Source organism: Macaca mulatta, chromosome 11 (assembly GCF_049350105.2).
Source record: "Macaca mulatta isolate MMU2019108-1 chromosome 11, T2T-MMU8v2.0, whole genome shotgun sequence".
NCBI classification, from domain to species: Eukaryota; Metazoa; Chordata; class Mammalia; order Primates; family Cercopithecidae; genus Macaca; species Macaca mulatta.
Genome location: NC_133416.1, coordinates 7,602,846 through 7,621,251, shown reverse-complemented (window position 1 = coordinate 7,621,251; position 18,406 = coordinate 7,602,846). Strand labels below are relative to the sequence as shown.

Sequence of the window (18,406 nt, the reverse complement as noted above, 5' to 3'; positions counted from 1 at the left end):
GTAGCAAGAGGTGCCAGGCACTGTGAATCACGCCTGTAATCCCAGCACTTTGAGAGGCTGAGGAGGGCAGATCGCCTGAGGTCGGGATTTCAAGACCAGCCTGACCAACATGGAGAAACCCCGTCTCTACTAAAAATACAAAATTAGCCAGGCGTGATGGTGCATGCCTGTAATCCCAGCTACACGGGAGGCTGAGGCAGGAGAATCACTTGAACCTGGGAGGTGGAGGTTGTGGAGAGATGGCTCCATGATCACGCTATTGCACTCCAGCCTGGGCAACAAGAGTGAAAATTCTGTCTCAAAAAAAAAAAGTAGCAAGAGGGCAACGTCAGAAGTAATATTTTGGCCGGGCGCGGTGGCTCAAGCCTGTAATCCCAGCACTTTGGGAGGCCCAGATGGGCGGATCACGAGGTCAGGAGATCAAGACCATCCTGGCTAACACGGTGAAACCCCGTCTCTACTAAAAATACAAAAAAACTAGCCGGGCGAGGTGGCGGGCGCCTGTAGTCCCAGCTACTCGGGAGGCTGAGGCAGGAGAATGGCGTAAACCCGGGAGGCGGAGCTTGCAGTGAGCTGAGATCCGGCCACTGCACTCCAGCCTGGGCGACAGAGCGAGACTCCGTCTCAAAAAAAAAAAAAAAAAAAAAAAGAAGTAATATTTTATATGTGAAAGTATTCGAGTATAAAGTACAGGAGGTCGACAAAAGATGTGCAGAATTATAGCATTATTGTCATTATTTGTATTTATAAGTAGAAAGTTGATAATCCTTCTCAAGCTTAAAAAATAATGCTGGGGGAGATGGTGTTTGTGTGAGTGAAAAGAAATGCAAAGGGTTTAAATCTCTCAAGGCTTGATACTCTTCCCCAACTTCCTTAAGAAACTAACTGGCTTGAAAAAAGTCATATTCTGCAAAGAGGGAAAAAAAGCTGTATCTTCCAGTCGCTGAGAAGGGATGTTTACGCAATATAAGCCTAAAGTGAACAGTTACCCCTGCACCGATTGCTATACATTCCCGTTTTGGAGGGAAAAAAGTTTGCCCGATAATGCAAAATGGCGATCTTCAGTGACGTCATACCTGTCTCGGTCGCGTCCTGGGGTCTCTGTAAGGGCGGAAGCGGGCTACAGCTGCCTCACTATGGGCGGTCGTGGCTACCATGCAAAAGGAAAAGTTAGAGCGTCGGGCGGATGTGTACCGGCGGTAACATAGTAAGGGCGGAAGTTCTCCTTTTAAGGGCGGAAAGGCTTTAGCCCCAAAATGGCTTCGGACCCTGTCGCGTTATAGTCACTTCCGGGGCGGATCGGAAGTTGCTTTGTTTTGCTTCGAGATGGCTGCGGGGATGTATTTGGAACATTATCTGGACAGTAAGAGCAGGCTGGAGGTGGGGGTCGGGGCTGTAGAGTGGTGCGGGGATCAGGGATGAGAGGATCTGTAGCCCTTAAGTCTCAATGACGAGAAGGTTACAATTGTGAGGGGGTTCTGTGGCAGGAAATATTGGAGGGTGCGGAGAAAGAGGGGGCGGGGCAGCAGGATCGAGGCCCCGCTGTTGGGGGTAGAGGAGGGAGGGGCTGCGGTGTGGGGGTTAGGGACGTGTCTTGAAGGGCTAGTGTGCACGGCCGGGAAGATAATTGCTGCCCCCATTCTCCAGCGTCTCCAGCCTCTGGGTAGATTTTTTTCCTATAGTCGTTCAGAATCGTTATCACCCACTGTCATTTGGAGCAGCGGTGAAGACCCCTCCTCCACCCCATTCTTCCTCAGAAGTGGCTTCTCGTGGGGTTGAGAGTGGTGGTGGTGAGAGTGGTGGTGGTGAGAGTGGTGGTGGTGAGAGTGGTGGTGGTGAGAGTGGTGGGGTTGAGAGTGGTGGGGTTGAGAGTGGTGGTGGTGAGAGTGGTGGGGTTGAGAGTGGTGGTGGTGAGAGTGGTGGTGGTGAGAGTGGTGGTGGTGAGGGTGGGGTTGAGAGTGGTGGTGGTGAGAGTGGTGGTGGTGAGAGTGGTGGTGGTGAGAGTGGTGGGGTTGAGAGTGGTGGGATTGAGAGTGGTGGTGGTGAGAGTGGTGGTGGTGAGAGTGGTGGGGTTGAGAGTGGTGGTGGTGAGAGTGGTGGTGGTGAGTGACCACTGTCAGATGATGAGCTGGAACGCTTCTCTTCATGGAGTAAAGATCTAATTCCCATCAAATGAAAATCTGGTGTTATGCCATTTATGTAAACCACCCCTGCACAAAGCCTGTCGCCCTATGCGCTTACATTTGTTTTAGGGCCCGGAGTCATTTATTCAACAAATATTTATTGAGTTCCTACTATGGGTCAGACATAATGGCAGGCACTAGGGATAGAAAAATGGGTAAGACAAGGCCCCTGCCCTCAAGAAACTCTCGATCTAGAAGGAAACAGATTCTGCAAGTAATTGTAAAACACTGTGACAAGTGAAATAATGGAAATCCATTAAAAAGGACATTTGGTAGGCAACACTGCAGAAAAGGGGGGTAATTACCTGGCGATGTAGGAAAAGCTTTACAGAGGAGGTGACGTTTGAATAGGGTCTTGAAGGTTGTTTGCCAGTGAGGAGAGAAAAAGGGAATTCTAGGTTGGGGAAAGTGTCTGCAAAGGTACTGTGATAGGTTTGTGGCAAAGTCAAGGGTGTTTGATATTTATGACTCAGAGGTCAGCGTATTTAATATTTATGACTCTAAGGTAAGAAATTGAGAAACGAGACTGGAGAAAGAAGCTGAGGCTAGATTGGACAGTCTTTTAAGCCAAACTAAGAAGTTTGCATTTTAAAGTACAATGTGATTTTTATAAACGAAAATGACTAATATATGGTAAATTGAAGCATGCTATCACTGATAACAGAGATCAATTAGTGATAACATTCCAGGACAGAGATAAGAACCTGATTTTAGGGAGTTATGGAAGTATTTAGGAGTTAAATATGAAAGGACTGCCGGGCGCGGTGGCTCAAGCCTGTAATCCCAGCACTTTGGGAGGCTGAGACGGGCGGATCACAAGGTCAGGAGATCGAGACCATCCTGGCTAACACGGTGAAACCCCGTCTCTACTAAAAAATACAAAAAACTAGCCGGGCGAGGTGGCGGGCGCCTGTGGTCCCAGCTACTCCGGAGGCTGAGGCAGGAGAATGGCGTAAACCCGGGAGGCGGAGCTTGCAGTGAGCTGAGATCCGGCCACTGCACTCCAGCCTGGGCGGCAGAGCGAGACTCAGTCTCAAAAAAAAAAAAAAAAAAAAAAGAAAGGACTGACTGACTGGGTGGTTGAGAGAGAAGGAAGAATCTCAGGTGGCTTCTTCCTGCTTAGAAAGTGAGGTAGACAGGCTGGGCACAGAATCTTATGCTTGTAATCCCAGCACTTTGGGAGGCCAAGGTGGGCAGATCACTTGAGGTCAGGAGTTTGAAACCAGCCTGGCCAACATGGTGAAACCAGTCTCTATTTAAAAAAAAAAAAAAATTTATCTGGGCATGGTAGCATGTGACTCTAATCCCAGCTACTTGGGAGGCTGAGTCAGGAGAATCACTTGAACCCAGGAGGTGAAGATTGCAGTGAGCCAAGATCATACCACTGCACTCCAGCCTGGGCGACAGAGAGAGACTCTGTGTCCCTCTTAAAAAAAAAAAAAAAAAAAAAAAAACTTGTGGCCAGGCCAGGTGGCTCACGCCTGTAATCCCAGCACTTTGGGAGGCCGAGGCGGGCAGATCACGAGGTCAGGAGATCGAGACCAGCCTGGCTAACACAGTGAAACCCGTCTCTACTAAAAATACAAAAAAATTAGCTGGGCGTGGTGACGGGCACCTGTAGTCCCAGCTACTCAGGAGGCTGAGGCAGGAGAATCGCTTGAACCTGGGAGGCGGAGGTTACAGTGAGCCACTGCATTCCAGCCTGAGCAACAGAGTGAGACTCCGTCTCAAAACAAAAACAAAAAGGCTGGGAGTGGTGGCTCACGCCTGTAATCCTAGCACATTGGGAGGCTGAGATGAGTGGATCACCTGAGGTCAGGAGTTCAAGACCAGCCTGGCTAACATGGTGAAACCGTCTTTACTAAAAATACAAAAATTAGCTGGGCATGTTGGCAGGTGCCTGTAATCCCAGCTACTTGGGAGGCTGGGGCACAAGAATCCTTTGAACCCGAGATTGTGCCATTGCACTCCAGCCTGGGTGACAAGAGCGACACTGCACCTCAAAAGAAAAGAAACGAAAGTTAGAGGAGAAAAGATCATGCCAACTGCTGCAGAGATATTTTTTAGGATAGGTTTAATAACACCGTTAGATTTGGTACATCGACGGTGACTTAATCTTGTGAACTGGTGGTAGCAGACCTGAAGTTGTACGTTTAAACAGTAGAGGCATTTTTTTTTTTTTTTTTTTTTTTGTTTTAGGTGTTTTTCTTTGTTTGTTTTTGAGACAGAGTCTCGCTCTGTCGCCCAGGCTGGAGCGCAATGATGCGATCTTGGCCCACTGCAACCTCTGCCTCCTGGGTTCAAGCAATTCTCCTGCCTCAGCCTCCTGAGTAGCTGGGACTACAGGTGCCCGCCACCATACCCAGATAATTTTTGTATTTTTAGTAGAGACAGGGTTTCACTGTGTTGGCCAGGTTGGTCTTGAACTCCCGACTTCAGGTGATCCACCCACCTTGGCCTCCCAAAGTGCTGGGATTACAGGCATGAGCCACCATGCCAGGCATTTTATTTTTAATATATATATTTAATTTTTTAGACACAGAATCTGGCCATGTTGCCCAGGCTGGTCTCAAACTCCTGAGATCAAGTGATCTGCCAGCCTTGGCCTCCCAGAGTGCTGGGATTAGAGGCGTGAGCCCCTGTGCCCGGCCAGTAGAGGCATTTTTAAAGTTTTAGGTGGAGTCTTGGGAAGAGATTTTTCTTGTACTGAGGGGACAAATATTCATGCATTTATTCAAGTATTTTACTGACTACTTGCTCTTCGCAAGTCATAATTCTAAACACTAGGGAAACAGGAGAGAATATGATAGCCATGTTCGGCGTGGGGAGACAGATACCAAATAACTAATTACACAATTATTATTTTTTTATTTTTTTGTTTTTTGAAACAGTCTTGCTCTTTTGCCCAGGCTGCAACCTCCACCTCCCTGGTTCAAGCAATTGTCCTGCCTCAGTCTCCCGAGTAGCTGGAACTACAGGCACAGGCCACCATGCCCATCTAATTTTTTTTTTTTTTTTTTTTGAGACGGCATCTCGCGCTGTCGCCCAGGCTGGAGTGCAAGTGGCATGATCTCAGCTCATTGAAAGCTCTGCCTCCCGGGTTCACACCATTCTCCTGCCTCAGCCTCCTGAGTAGCTGGGACCACAGGCGCTTGCCACCATGCTCAGCTGATTTTTTTGTATTTTTAGTAGAGACGGGGTTTCACCGTGTTAGCCAGGTTGGTCTCGATCTCCTGACCTCATGATCCACTCTTCTCAGCCTCCCAAAGTGTTGGGATTACAGGTGTGAGTCACTGCACCCAGCCTAATTTTTGTTTTGTTTTGTTTTTGAGATAGAGTCTCGCTCTGTCGCTCAGGCTGGAGTGCAGTGGTGCAATCTCAGCTCACTGCAACCTTCACCTCCTAGATTTAAGCAATTCTTGTGCCTCAGCCTCTCAAATATTTGGGATTACAGGTTTCACCATGTTGGCAAGGCTGGTCTTGAACTCCTGACTTTAAGTGAGCCACCCGCCTCGGCCTCCCAAAGTGCTAAGATTACAGGTGTGAGCCACCGTGCCTGGCCCTAATTTTTGTATTATTAGTAGAGATGGGGTTTTGCCAGGTTGCCTAGGCTGGTCTTGAACTCCTCGCCTTGAGTGATCCACCTGTCTTCCAGAGTGCTGGATTACAGGCGTGGGCCACTGCACCCAGCCAACTAATTACACATTTATTTAATTACAGTTGGATAAGTGCTTTAAAAAGGTAGATAGAATACCTTGACATAGATCTAGGGCAGTTCACAGAGCCTAGGAAAGTTGAGTTTGAGCTGAACTTTGGAAGAACGAACAGGAATTTAATAGGCCAAGAGGGATGGGGTGGATGGGATGAGGAGAAGCAAGCTGTGCCTTCCAACTAGAGAGAACAGCATGTGGAAAGCCGAGTGGCAGGAGCAGAGGCCAGTTTGGGGCAGTGAGAGGAGGCCAGTATGGGCAGAGCAGAGCACAAAGGGAGACAGAGTGAGTTAAGGCTGGTGTGAGGTAAGCGAGGGCCAGAAAGCGCGGCACATCTTCAGAGCAGTAGGAGGTCACCAGAAGGTTATAAGCTGGAGAGTGACTTGATTAGGTTTGCATGTTTTATTTTTGTGTTTTGTTTTTGTTTTTGTTTTTTTGAGTCAGTGTCTTGCTCTGTCATCCAGGCTGGAGTGCATTGGTGTGATCTTGGCTCACTGAAACCTCCACCTCCCAGGTTCAAGGGATTCTCGTGCCCCAGCCTCCCAAGTAGCTGGGATTACAGGCGTGTGCACCAAGCCCGGCTAAGTCTTTGTATTTTTGGTAGAGACGGGGTTTCACCATGTTGCCCAGGCTGGTCTTGAACTCCTCAGCTCAGCTGATCCATCCACCTGGGGCCTCCCAAAGTGCTGGGATTATAGGCATGAGCCACTGTGCCTGGCCAGGTTTGCACTTTTTTTTTTTTTTTTTTTTGAGACGGAGTCTCGCTCTGCCGCCCAGGCTAGAGTGCAGTGGCCGGATCTCAGCTCACTGCAAGCTCCGCCTCCTGGGTTCACGCCATTGTCCTGCCTCAGCCTCCCGAGTAGTTGGGACTACAGGCGCCCGCCACCGCGCCCGGCTAGTTTTTTGTATTTTTTAGTAGAGACGGGGTTTCACCGTGTTAGCCAGGATGGTCTCGATCTCCTGACCTCGTGATCCGCCCGTCTCGGCCTCCCAAAGTGCTGGGATTACAAGCTTGAGCCACCGCGCCCGGCCCAGGTTTGCACTTTTTAAAAAGGACATTCTGGCTGCTATATGGAAGTAGATTGGAAGTGTTAGGTGTATAATAGAGGATACCAGGAGACTATTTATAATTTGAGGACAAAGAGCTTGGAGGCAGAGATTGAAAATAAAAGAAAGGGGCCGGGCACGGTGGCTCATGTCTGTAATCCCAGCACTTTGGGAGACCGAGGCAGGAGGATCACCTGAGGCCAGGAGTTCAAGACCAGTCTGGCCAGAATGGTGAAACCCTGTGTCTACTAAAAATACAAAAATTAGTCAAGTGTGGTGGCACGCGCCTGTAGTCCCACCTACTCCGGAGGCTGAGGCAGGAGAATCACTTGAACCCGGGAGGCAGAGGTTGCAGTGAGCCAAGATTGTGCCACTGTACTCCAGCCTGGGTAACAGAGCAAGACTCTGTCTCAAAAAACAAAAAAGGAAAAGAAAGGAAAGGGAAGAGCTTTTTTTTTTTTTTTTTTTTTCTTTTTGAGACAGAGTCTCACTCTGTCACCAGGCTGGAGTGCAGTGGTGCAATCTTGGCTCACTGCAACCTCCACCTCCCAGGTTCAAGTGATTCTCCTGCCTCAGCCTCCTGAGTAGCTAGGATTACAGGTACGCGCCATCACACCTGGCTAATTTTTATATTTTTAGTAGAGACAGGCTTTCGCCATGTTGGCCAGGCTGGTCTCAAACTCCTGACCTCGTGATCCACCTGCCTCAGCCTCCCAGAGTGCTGGGATTACAGGCTTGAGCCACCACACCTGACGGGAAGAGCATTTGTAAAGGAAGGTCACTGAAGGCAAAAAGGGTGGGATAGCTATGCAAAAATGGAAAGGTTTTGTAGAGAAAGAGTTAAGCATGGCCTGTCATGAGAGAACTGATAAATCCTGTCACAGATAAATCCAGAGGTTCAGAGGGAGGAAAACTGAGCTGCACTTTATTTTTTGTTTGTTTGGTGGTGGTGTTTTTTCTTTTTTGAGACAAAGTCTCCCTGTCTCCAAGGCTGGAGTGCAGTGGCGTGATCTCGGCTCACTGCAAGCTCTGCCTCCCGGGTTCTTGCCATTCTCCTGCCTCAGCCTCCCGAGTAGCTGGGACTATAGGCGCCTGCCACCACGCTGAGCTAATTTTTTGTATTTTTGGTAGAGATGGGGTTTCACCATGTTAGCCAAGATGATCTTGATATCCTGATCTCGTGATCCACCTGCCTTGGCCTCCCAAAGTGCTGGGATTACAGGTGTGAGCCACCGTGCCCGGCCATTTGTTTTTGAGGCAGGGTCTTGCTCTATCACCCAGGCTGGAGTGCAGTGGCTCAATCACGGCTCATAGCAACCTCTGCCTCCTGGATTCAAGTGATTCTCATGCCTCAGCCTCCCAAGTAGCTGGGATTGGAGGTGCACACCATCACACCAGGCTAATTTTCGTATTTTTAATAGAGATGGGGGTCTCGCCATGTTGGCCAGGCTGGTCTTGAACTCCTGGCCTTGAGTGATCCACCCCCTCGGCTTCCCAAAGTGCTGGGATTACAGGCATGAGCCACCATGTCCAGCCTGAACCGCACTTTAAAAGGAACTGTAAGGCCTATGCACAGTCAGTCCTGTGATTCTCTGTTTCTCTCTTCCGTAGGTATTGAAAACCTTCCCTTTGAATTACAGAGAAACTTTCAGCTCATGAGGGACCTAGACCAAAGAACAGAGGGTACGTATAGAGTAAAAAGTTTTGGTATAAAATGAGTGTGTGTAATCATTTATTTTTCTACTTGATGTTACCGTATCATCTGGTATGTTCTGGAGAACTGTGACTTCTCTCTCTTCTTTTTTATGCCCTTGGAATTCTTAAAACAGGATAATGATCCTCATTTCTGTATCAGCTTTTTCATAACAAATAGAGTGTTGTGAAAACACCGCAAGAATTCAAAGATGCTATGTTCTTTATATCTTCCTCAAGAAGAATTAGCCGGGCGTGGTGGCTCACACCTGTAATCTCAGCACTTTGGGAGGCCTAGACTGGCAGATAACTTAAGGCTAGGAGTTTGAGACCAGCCTGGCCACATGGTGAAATCCCATCTCTACTAAAAATACAAAAATTAGCCAGGTGTGGTGGCATGCGCCAGTAATCCCAGCTACTCGGGAGGCTGAAACATGAGAATCGTTTGAACCTGGGAGGTGGAGGTTGTAGTGAGCCAAAATCATGCCACATGCCATTGCACTCCAGCCTAGGCAACAGAGCAAGACTCTGTCTCAAAAAAAAAAAAAAAAAAGGAAGAATTAAAGAAAGTCAACTCAAGTCATTTCTGCTCTCCACGTTTGATATATTTATAGGATGACTAGAATGTTTCTACTTCTCTGCATTGTTAATGTTACTGTCACAAATTCCCAGTGTGACTTTAGACTGCAACATATGTTAGTAGATGGGAGGTTTGCTATATGAGAAGTCCTTAAAAAGAGAAAGAAAAAAGAGAGAGAGGAAAAAAAAAAAGGAGTAATTGACATCAGGATCTCTACACCATTCACACTTACAGAAGCGTTAGATACCATCTCCGGCCTTGAACATTGAGCAAATTTGGCTGCATTGGGGCGTTCACTTGGTTTCTTCAAATCAAAGATGTCTGTTGGAGCTATTCCCGTACCCACTGAAGGATCTGTAGTCTTGTCTTCCATTCTATGTAGCCATATTCAAGGATGTAACAGGCTGGTTTTGAGATACATGAAGCTGTGTCTTAAGTTACTCTGAGTTTACACATGAAAAGGTGAACATCATCGAAAACCCTGGATGTAGTTCCCTGAGAACCACCTGCCGAATGGTGAGAACCAGATTGCTTTTTTTGTAATACAGTTGTAACGCTTGAGTTCATGCATGGAAAGACCAGTTGGAGATTATGGAACTATATGCTTTTTCAGCTTCTTCCAAGGGCCTGGAATGAATGGAGTATAAACAGTATATTCACAGATCCTCCTGGTTATCTGTTGCTGCACTACGTTAGAGTCAGACTTGCCTCTTTCAACTGACATATTTATGAGTCCTACATAAATTTCAGTAAACATCTATAGACTCAGTGTCCTGGGACATTACCATTCTTCCAATATTAAAACATTTGGGGCCGGATGCAGTGGCTCACACCTGTAATCCCATCACTTTGGGAGGCAGAGGCAGGTGAGTCTCCTGAGGTCAGGAGTTTGAGACCAGCCTGGCCCACATGGTGAAACCCCGTCTCTACTAAAAATACAAAAATTAGTTGGGTGTGGTGGCGCATGCCTGTAATCCCAGCTACTCGGGAGGCTGATGCAGGAGAATCACTTGAACCTGGGAGGTGGAGGTTGCAGTGAACTGAAATCACACCACTGCACTCCAACCTGGGTAACACAGTGAGACTCGGTCTCAAAATAAATAAATAAATAATAAAATAAAACATTTGGGAGGCTGGGTGCGGTGGCTTATGCCTGTAATCCCAGTACTTTAGGAGGCCAAGGCAGGCAGATCACTTGAGGTCAGAACTTTGAGACCAGCCTAGCCAACATGGTGAAACCACATCTCTACTAAAAATATAAAACTTAGCCAGATATGGTGGCACACACCTGTAGTCCCAGCTACTTGGGAGACTGAGGCACGAGAATTCCTTGAACCCAGGAGGCAGATGTTGAGGTAAGCCAAGATCGTGCCACTGCACTCCAGCCAGGGCAACAGAGCAAGACTCCGTCTCAAACAAAAAAATGTGTTTGGAACAATATCTGAGATGGACAAACAGGAAAAAAAAAGTGATGGAAAATAAAATAAGTTGCAATGATGAGCCAAATAGGGTGGACAGCCTGGGTGCAGTGGCTCACACCTATAATCCCAACAGTTTGGGAGGCTGAGGCAAGTGGATTGTTTGAGCCCAGAAGTTCAAGACCAGCCTGGGCAATATAGTGAGACTTCTACAAATAATTTTTTAAAAAAATTATCAGAGTGTGGTGGCATGTGCCTATAGTCCCAGCTACTCCAGAGGCTGAGGTGGAAGGATCATTTGAGCCCAGAAGTCGAGACTGCAATGTGATCCATGCCATTACACTCCATCCAACCTGGACAATAGAGTGAGATCCTGTCTCAAAAAAAAAAAAAAAAAGAAAGATAAGCAGAATTGTTACATGGATGTTGGAGTAAGGTTTAATTTTAAATTGTATGATATACCCAACTACTCAGGAGGCAAAGTGATAGAATCACTTGAGGACAGGAGTTGGAGGCCAGCCTAGGCAACAAAAATAAGAGAGAACCTGCGCCTGCCTCTAAAAATAAATAGATTAGGCCAGGCATGGTGGCTTACCCCCTATGATCCCAGCACTTTGGGAGGCTGAGGCAGGCAGATTGCTTGAGTCCAGGAGTTCGAGACCAGACTGGGTAATGTGGAGAAACCCTGTCTCTACAAAAAAATAGAAAAAATTAGCCAGGCGTGGTGGTGCCTGAGATGGGAGGATCACCAGAGCTCAGGAAGTTGAGGCTGCAGTGAGCCATGATCATGCCACCACACTCCAGCCTGGGCGACAGAGTGAGACCCTGTGTCAAAAAGAAAAAATACTAATAATTTTAAAATGTAGGATATTAAAAAAATAAAATAAAATAAAATAAAATGTAGGATATTGATATACAGACTTGGAAACCAGCAACAGCAGATGACTCAGCCTGATTTGCGGCAGACAGAACTGCTGTGGGATGTTTTTGAGAAGGAAACAATGGCTTTTGAGACAAAATTCAAGAAGCAGCAAGCCCTTCAAAGAAGCATCTTCAAACATGGACAAAAATATACTTCGTATTAATGTGGTGTGCAAAGGATCCCTTGCTGTGTTTCAATAATTTAAATTCCCACTATGATAGCAATGTTTTCAGCACCTTGAACGGACCTTTAAGGCAAATATTATCAGTATGTTCCATTACTTGAGTGCATGGCACAGTGCCTCTGAACATGCAGTACTTTTTAGTGGGAAGGTTATGCTAGTCGATGGAAAAGGTGCAAAGAACAAGAGGAAGAAATGTGTTTCACCTAGCCACCCAGGGGCCATTGTGACCAGGCCTCTGTCTCTGTTGTAGACCTGAAGGCTGAAATTGACAAGTTGGCCACTGAGTATATGAGTAGCGCCCGCAGCCTGAGCTCCGAGGAAAAATTGGCCCTTCTCAAACAGATCCAGGAAGCCTATGGCAAGTGCAAGGAATTTGGTGACGACAAGGTGCAGCTTGCCATGCAGACCTATGAGATGGTATGGCCCTGTTCATGGCTCCCCACCTACCTCCCATCTAATCCTCAGGGTCTTAGACCCTTCCTTCAACTATGCTGGGATCTGTTTGGGGTCTGTGAGATCCATAAACTCTGCCTTAACCTATTTTCTTTAATTGGAGATAGTTTTGTACCTCTCCTTTCTCCTTCCTTTCCACCCAGGTGGACAAACACATTCGGCGGCTGGACACAGACCTGGCCCGTTTTGAGGCTGATCTCAAGGAGAAACAGATTGAGTCAAGTGACTATGACAGCTCTTCCAGCAAAGGCAAAAAGAGTGAGGAGGGGGGCGGGGCTGTGAGAGGTGGGGCGAGGATTCAAAGGGAGAAGTCAGCTCTTCATCTGGTGGGAAGTGGAGCACCAGGTTGGAAAGGGGGAGAGAAGAGGACTTAACCCATCTTTCCGTCTCCCTGCCTTCTGGCTTTCCTCCTCTTCCCTAGAAGGCCGGACTCAAAAGGAGAAGAAAGCTGCTCGTGCTCGTTCCAAAGGGAAAAACTCAGATGAAGAAGCCCCCAAGACTGCCCAGAAGAAGTTAAAGCTCGTGCGCACGTGAGTGTATCAGGGAGCCCTTTGCTAGATGACATCCTCTTCTCTCCCGGTGCCCCACTCCCAGCCTGCACCGCCCCCTACCGTTTTCTGTATCTCTGCGCCAAGAACTCTTCTTATCGTTTTGGTATCTGCTGGAGAAGCCACAAATCGTTTGCCCTACCAGGATCTCCTGCCACCTCCGAAAGCCTCAGGCTTTAGCTTCCCTTTCTGCAGATGACACTTTCTCTTCCTCTTGGCATGCAGAAGTCCTGAGTATGGGATGCCCTCAGTGACCTTTGGCAGTGTCCACCCCTCTGATGTGTTGGATATGCCTGTGGATCCCAACGAACCCACCTATTGCCTTTGTCACCAGGTCTCCTATGGAGAGATGATTGGCTGTGACAACCCTGATGTGAGAAACATTTTGCCTCAGGATGGGGGGTTGTGAGGGGCATGAAGGGAGTGGGTACGAGAGGAAAAATCCCACAGTTGAGTACTGGGACTTCAGGATAGAAGAAAGATGGGCTGGGCGTGGTAGCTCTTGCCTGAAATCCCAGCACTTTTGGGAGGCTGAGGCAGGCGATCACGTGAGGTCAGGAGTTTGAGACCACCCTGGCCAACGTAGTGAAACCCCTTCTCTAACTAAAAATAGAAGAATTAGCTGAGCATAGTGGCACACGACTGTAATCCCAGCTACTTGGGAGGCTGAGGCAAGAGGCAGGAAAATTGCTTGAACCTGGGAGGCACAGGTTGCAGTGAGCTGAAATCATGCCACTGCACTCCAGCCTGGGCGACAGAGCAAGACTCTGTCTCAAAAAAAAAAAAAAAAAACCTGAAAGCCTGGTGCTGTGGCTCATGCCTGTAATCCCAGCACGTTGGGAGGCCAAGGTGAACAGATCACTTAAGATCAGGAGTTCGAAACCAGCCTGGCCAACACAGTGAAACCCCGTCTCTACTAAAAATACAAAAATTAGCCAGGCATGGTAGCATGTGCCTGTAATCTCAGCTGCTCGGGAGGCTGAGGCAGGAGAATCGCTTGAACTCGGGAGGCAGAGGTTGCGGTGAGCTGAGATCATGTCATTGCATTCCAGCCTGGGCAACAGAGTGAGACTCTGTCTCAAAAAGAAAAAAAGAATAGAAGGAAAATGGTTGGAACTGGTTGGCCTTGGGACTTCCAAGAATTCTCCAAAAGGATGGAGTAAAGGACAGGATGTTCCTAAGGAATCTGGAGGGGCTTTCTCTCCTTCCTCTGGCCCATCCCGGCCCCTAACTACTACTACTTTCTTCCTCTCCAGTGTTCCATTGAGTGGTTCCACTTTGCCTGTGTGGGGCTGACGACCAAGCCTCGGGGGAAATGGTAAGTGGCAGGAGTGGGAGGGTCCCTAAGTTGAGTGGTCGAGGGCGTTCTCCTTTCACTCACTTTTCTCTCCTCTTCTCCAGGTTTTGCCCACGCTGCTCCCAAGAACGGAAGAAGAAATAGATAAGGGCCTTGGATTCCAACACAGTTTCTTCCACATCCCCTGACTTGGGCTAGTGGGCAGAGGAATGCCTGTGCTGGGGCCAGGGGTTCAGGGAGAAGTGGATGGCACAGTACTGTCATCCCTTCTCCTCCCCTCTCCCTACTCCCGGTGCTGAGGCTGCATCAAACCCTGGTAGGGAGGGGTGCCGCAGCCACTGACGGTATGTGCTCTCCTTCAGTCCTCTCCCTTCGGAGGGACGTGGTCTTGCCCACTGTCCTTTTGCCTCCATGCTGAGGTTGGTGCTGTATTTCAGAGGGAGGGTCCTTTTCATTCCCCTTGCTTTGTATTTAAGGACTGGGGCATAGCATGGGGGCAGTCCCCCAGACCTCTTCATTCCCCCTCCTCCTGTGGTGAGGGCTAGGTGTGATCAACACTTTTCTTCTCCATTCCCTTCCTGCTTTTTTCATGGTGGGGGATCCACCAGGTCATCTAGGCTCTGGCCCTAGTTGAAGGGGCACCCCTTCCTCTGTGCCAAGAGGATTCATCCTGGCCTTGTGAATGGGAGAGGGGGCAAGGTGGAATGCAGATAACTCACTCACATGTAAAAGGAACTTGGGTAGGTAAATAAAAGCTATACATGTTGGCCTGCTGTGTTTATTGTAGAGACGCTGGTTTAGTAAACGTGCTGAGCATTCTTTTTGCATCCTCTGGGTTGGATACGATGTGAGAGGATGGCATTCCAGAATTAGGACACCACATGAAACCAGAGTGGTGCCTCTGTCCGAGAACCCACAAGTTCTCAACTTGGGAAAGACAGAGGTGCTGGAGGGTGGGCCTCAGACCAGGGGTCTCCAAAACTTTGTAAATTGTGCATCTTTTCTCCATAAAACATCTTTCACTTAATTTCCAATAAATGATGTATTTGTGCTATACATGTGTACTGCTATACTATACATTAGCTTGACTTCTTTTTTTTTTTCTTTGATGCAAAGTCTCACTCTGTCGCCAGCCTGGAGTGCAGTGGCGTGATCTCGGCTCACTGCAGTCTCCGCCTCCCGCGTTCAAGTGATTCTCCTGCCTCAACCTCCTGAGTAGCTAGGATTATAGGCATGTGCCACCACATCTGGCTAATTTTTGTATTTTTAGTAGAGACGGGATTTTAACATGTTGGCCAGGCTGGCCTCGAACTCTGAACCTCAGGTGATCCGCCCACATCAGCCACCCAGAGTGCTGGGATTACAGGTGTGAGCCACCGCACCCAGCCTGTTTATTTTTTTGAGACGGAGTGTTGCTCTATCACCCAGGCTGGAGTGCAGTGGTGCGATCTCAGCTCACTGCAACCTCTGCCTCCCAGGTTCAAGCGGTTCTCCTGCCTCACCCTCTTGAGTAGCTGGGATTACAGGTATCCACAACCATGCCCAGCTAATTTTTGTATTTTTGGTAGAGATGGGGTTTCGCCATGTTGGCCAGGCTAGTCTTGAACTCCTGACCTCAGGTGATCCACCTGCCTTGGCCTCCCAAAGTGTTGGGATTACAGCTGTGAGCCACCAGGCCTGGCCTACCTTTTTTTTTTTTTTTAAAGAAATCAGCCTGGGTGCCATGGCTCACGCCTGTAATCCCAGCAGTTTGGGAGGCCAAGGCAGGCAGATCACGAGGTCAAGAGATGGAGACCATCCTGGCCAACATGGTGAAACCGCATCTCTACTAAAAATACAAAAATTAGCTGGGCATGGTGGCACATGCGTGTAGTCCCAGCCACTGCACTGAGCTGAGAGCAGCCGTAATTTTTGTATTTTTAGTAGAGACCGGGTTTCACCGTTTTTTGTGTTTTTTTTTGTTTTTTTTTTTTTGAGACGGAGTCCCGCTCTGTCGCCCAGGCTGGAGTGCAGTGGCCAGATCTCAGCTCACTGCAAGCTCCGCCTCCCGGGTTCACGCCCGTTCTCCTGCCTCAGCCTCCCGAGTAGCTGGGACTACAGGCGCCCGCCACCTCGCCCGGCTAGTTTTTTGTATTTTTTAGTAGAGACGGGGTTTCACCGTGTTAGCCAGGATGGTCTCGATCTCCTGACCTCGTGATCCGCCCGTCTCGGCCTCCCAAAGTGCTGGGATTACAGGCTTGAGCCACCGCGCCCGGCCACCTTTTTTTTTTTTTAAGATGGAGTCTTACTCTGTCACACAGGCCGGAGTGCAGTGGCGTGATCTCAGCTCACTGCAACCTCCGTCTCCCGGGTTAGAGCAATTCTGCTGCCTCAGCTTCCTGAGTAGCTGGGACTACAGGCACGTGTCACCACACCCTGCTAATTTTTTGTATTTGTAGTAGAGACAGGGTTTCACCGTGTTAGCTAGGATGGTCTCGATCTCCTTACCTGGTGATCTGCACAGCTCAGCCTCCCAAAGTGCTGGGATTACAGGCGTGAGCCATCGCACTGGCCGAGTTTCACCATTTTGGCCAGGCTGGTCTTGAACTCCTGACCTCAAGAGCTCCACCCTCCTTGGCCTCCCAAAGTGCTGGAATTCCAGGAATGAGCCACAGTGTCTGGTGTCTATTTTATTAATTTATTTTTTAAAAAAATTTTTTTAAGACAGGGTCTCACTCTGTCACCCAGGCTGGAGCACAGTGGTGAGATCTCAGCTCACTGCAGCCTTGACCTCTGAAGACTCAGGCGATCCTCCTGCCTCAGCCTCCCCAAGTAGTAAGTGGGACAACAGGCGTACACCACCACACCTGACAGTTTTTGCATTTTTTGTAGAGACAGGGTTTTGCCATGTTGCCCAGGCTGGTCTGGAACTCCTGAGCTCAAGGAATCCACCCACCTTGACCTCCCAAAGGCTGGGATTACAGGCGTGAGCCACCAAGTCTGGCCCAAGACAATTTCTTGTTTTCTTTTTTACTTTTTTTGGGGGGTGGGGATAGGGTCTCACTTTGTCACCCAGGCTGGAGAGCAGTGGTCCGACTGCACCTCACTGCAGCCTTGACCTCATGGGCTAAAGCAATCCTCCCACCTCAGCCCCCCAAGAAACTGGGACTACAGGCATGTGCCACCACGCTTGGCTAATTTTTTGTATTTTTTGTAGAGATGAGGTTTTGCCCTGTTGCCCTGGCTGTAATTTCTCATTTTAAACACAAAACAGATACAAAAACAAAAGTTCTCCTCCCACACCTCAGTGGATTGTCTTACTCAATTACCCCTCAGAAACCACTTTTGTAGGCCATTGAGCCAACCTCTTGTTTTCCCCTTGGACCCATTTTGCTCATGGAGGCGCCCTGCCTAGTTTCTGCCCAGATAGGCCTTGACTTGGTTTTGCACATTGCATCTCTGCCTGTGCTTACCTCTAGACCTCAGGACCTGTTGGGCCAGTTGCTTCCCTAAGCCCCGATTTCTCATCTGTAAAACGAATGATAGTGTATCCACCTTATGGGATTCCTATAGCAATTAAGTAAGGTAGTCCATGTAAAGACACTAAGTGGCTGGCCACAGTGGCTCTCACCTGTAATCCCAGCACTTTGGGAGGCTGAGGTAGGCAGATCACTTGAGGTCAGGAGTTCAGGACCAGCCTGGCCAACATGGTGAACCCCAGTCTCTACTAAAAATACAAAACTTAGGCCGGGCATGGTGGCTCACGCCTGTAATCCCAGCACTTTGGGAGGCCGAGGTGGGCAGATCACAAGGTCAAGAGATCGAGACCATCTGGCCAACATGGTGAAACCCCATCTCTACTAAAAATACAAAAATTAGCTGGGCATGGTGGCGCACACCTGTAGTCCCAGCTACTCGGGAGGCTGAGGCAGGAAAATTGCTTGAACTCGGGAGGTGGATGTTGCAGTGAGCTGAGATTGCGCCACTGCACTCCAGCCTGGGCAACAGAGCAAGACTCCGTCTCAAACAAACAAAAAAGCCAGGCATGGTGGCGCGCACCTGTAGTCCCAGCTACTCGGGAGACTGAGGCAGGAGAATCACTTGAACCTGGGACGCTGAGGTTGCAGTGAGCTGAGATCGCGCCATGCACTCCAGCCTGGGCGACAGAGTAGGACTCCGTCTCACAAAAAAAAAAAAAAAGAAGAAAAAGAAAAGAAAAGAAAAGAAAGAAAGAAAGAAAGAAAGAAAGAAAGAAAGAAAGAAAGAAAGAAAGAAAGAAAGAAAGAAAGAAAGAAAGAAAGAAAGAAAAAAGAAATAGACGCTAAGTGAAGATAGCTTTTGCCATCCCTACCATCTCGATGGGATCAGGCCACTTGAGGGCCCTGAGAACCCG

The 18,406-nt window shown here is 48.5% G+C and overlaps 1 protein-coding gene and 1 long non-coding RNA gene across 11 annotated transcripts; one reads left to right on the top strand and one right to left on the bottom strand.

Moving 5' to 3' along the window:
• Positions 1-1,308: 1,308 nt before the first annotated feature.
• ING4 (inhibitor of growth family member 4) lies at positions 1,309-14,801 on the top strand. 10 transcript variants are annotated; one of them, XM_015150916.3, is made up of 8 exons: positions 1,309-1,363; positions 8,552-8,623; positions 11,987-12,153; positions 12,333-12,438; positions 12,614-12,719; positions 12,963-13,110; positions 13,994-14,055; positions 14,139-14,801. In XM_015150916.3, exons 1-8 carry the CDS (start codon positions 1,327-1,329, stop codon positions 14,176-14,178), a joined length of 738 nt encoding a protein of 245 aa, XP_015006402.1. In that variant the 5' UTR covers positions 1,309-1,326; the 3' UTR covers positions 14,179-14,801. The 10 variants fall into 10 exon arrangements, with proteins under 10 accessions (XP_015006402.1, XP_015006401.1, XP_015006400.1 ...); XM_015150915.3 differs by having other exon boundaries at positions 12,611-12,719; XM_015150914.3 differs by having other exon boundaries at positions 12,333-12,447.
• Positions 14,395-18,348, bottom strand: LOC144332746 (uncharacterized). The gene is made up of 2 exons (XR_013400807.1): positions 18,000-18,348; positions 14,395-15,157 (listed from the first exon to the last, which is right to left on the bottom strand). It is a non-coding gene; the product is annotated as an uncharacterized LOC144332746 (long non-coding RNA).
• Between the last annotated feature and the right edge of the window lie 58 nt (positions 18,349-18,406).

Bases quoted from the DNA above. Each gene is read 5' to 3' on its own strand.
- ING4 (XM_015150913.3), top strand. From the start codon at position 1,327: ATGGCTGCGGGGATGTATTTGGAACATTATCTGGACA. The intron at 13,111-13,993 runs GTGAGAAACATT...CTTCCTCTCCAG, and splicing joins TTGGCTGTGACAACCCTGAT to TGTTCCATTGAGTGGTTCCA. The intron at 14,056-14,138 runs GTAAGTGGCAGG...CCTCTTCTCCAG, and splicing joins ACCAAGCCTCGGGGGAAATG to GTTTTGCCCACGCTGCTCCC.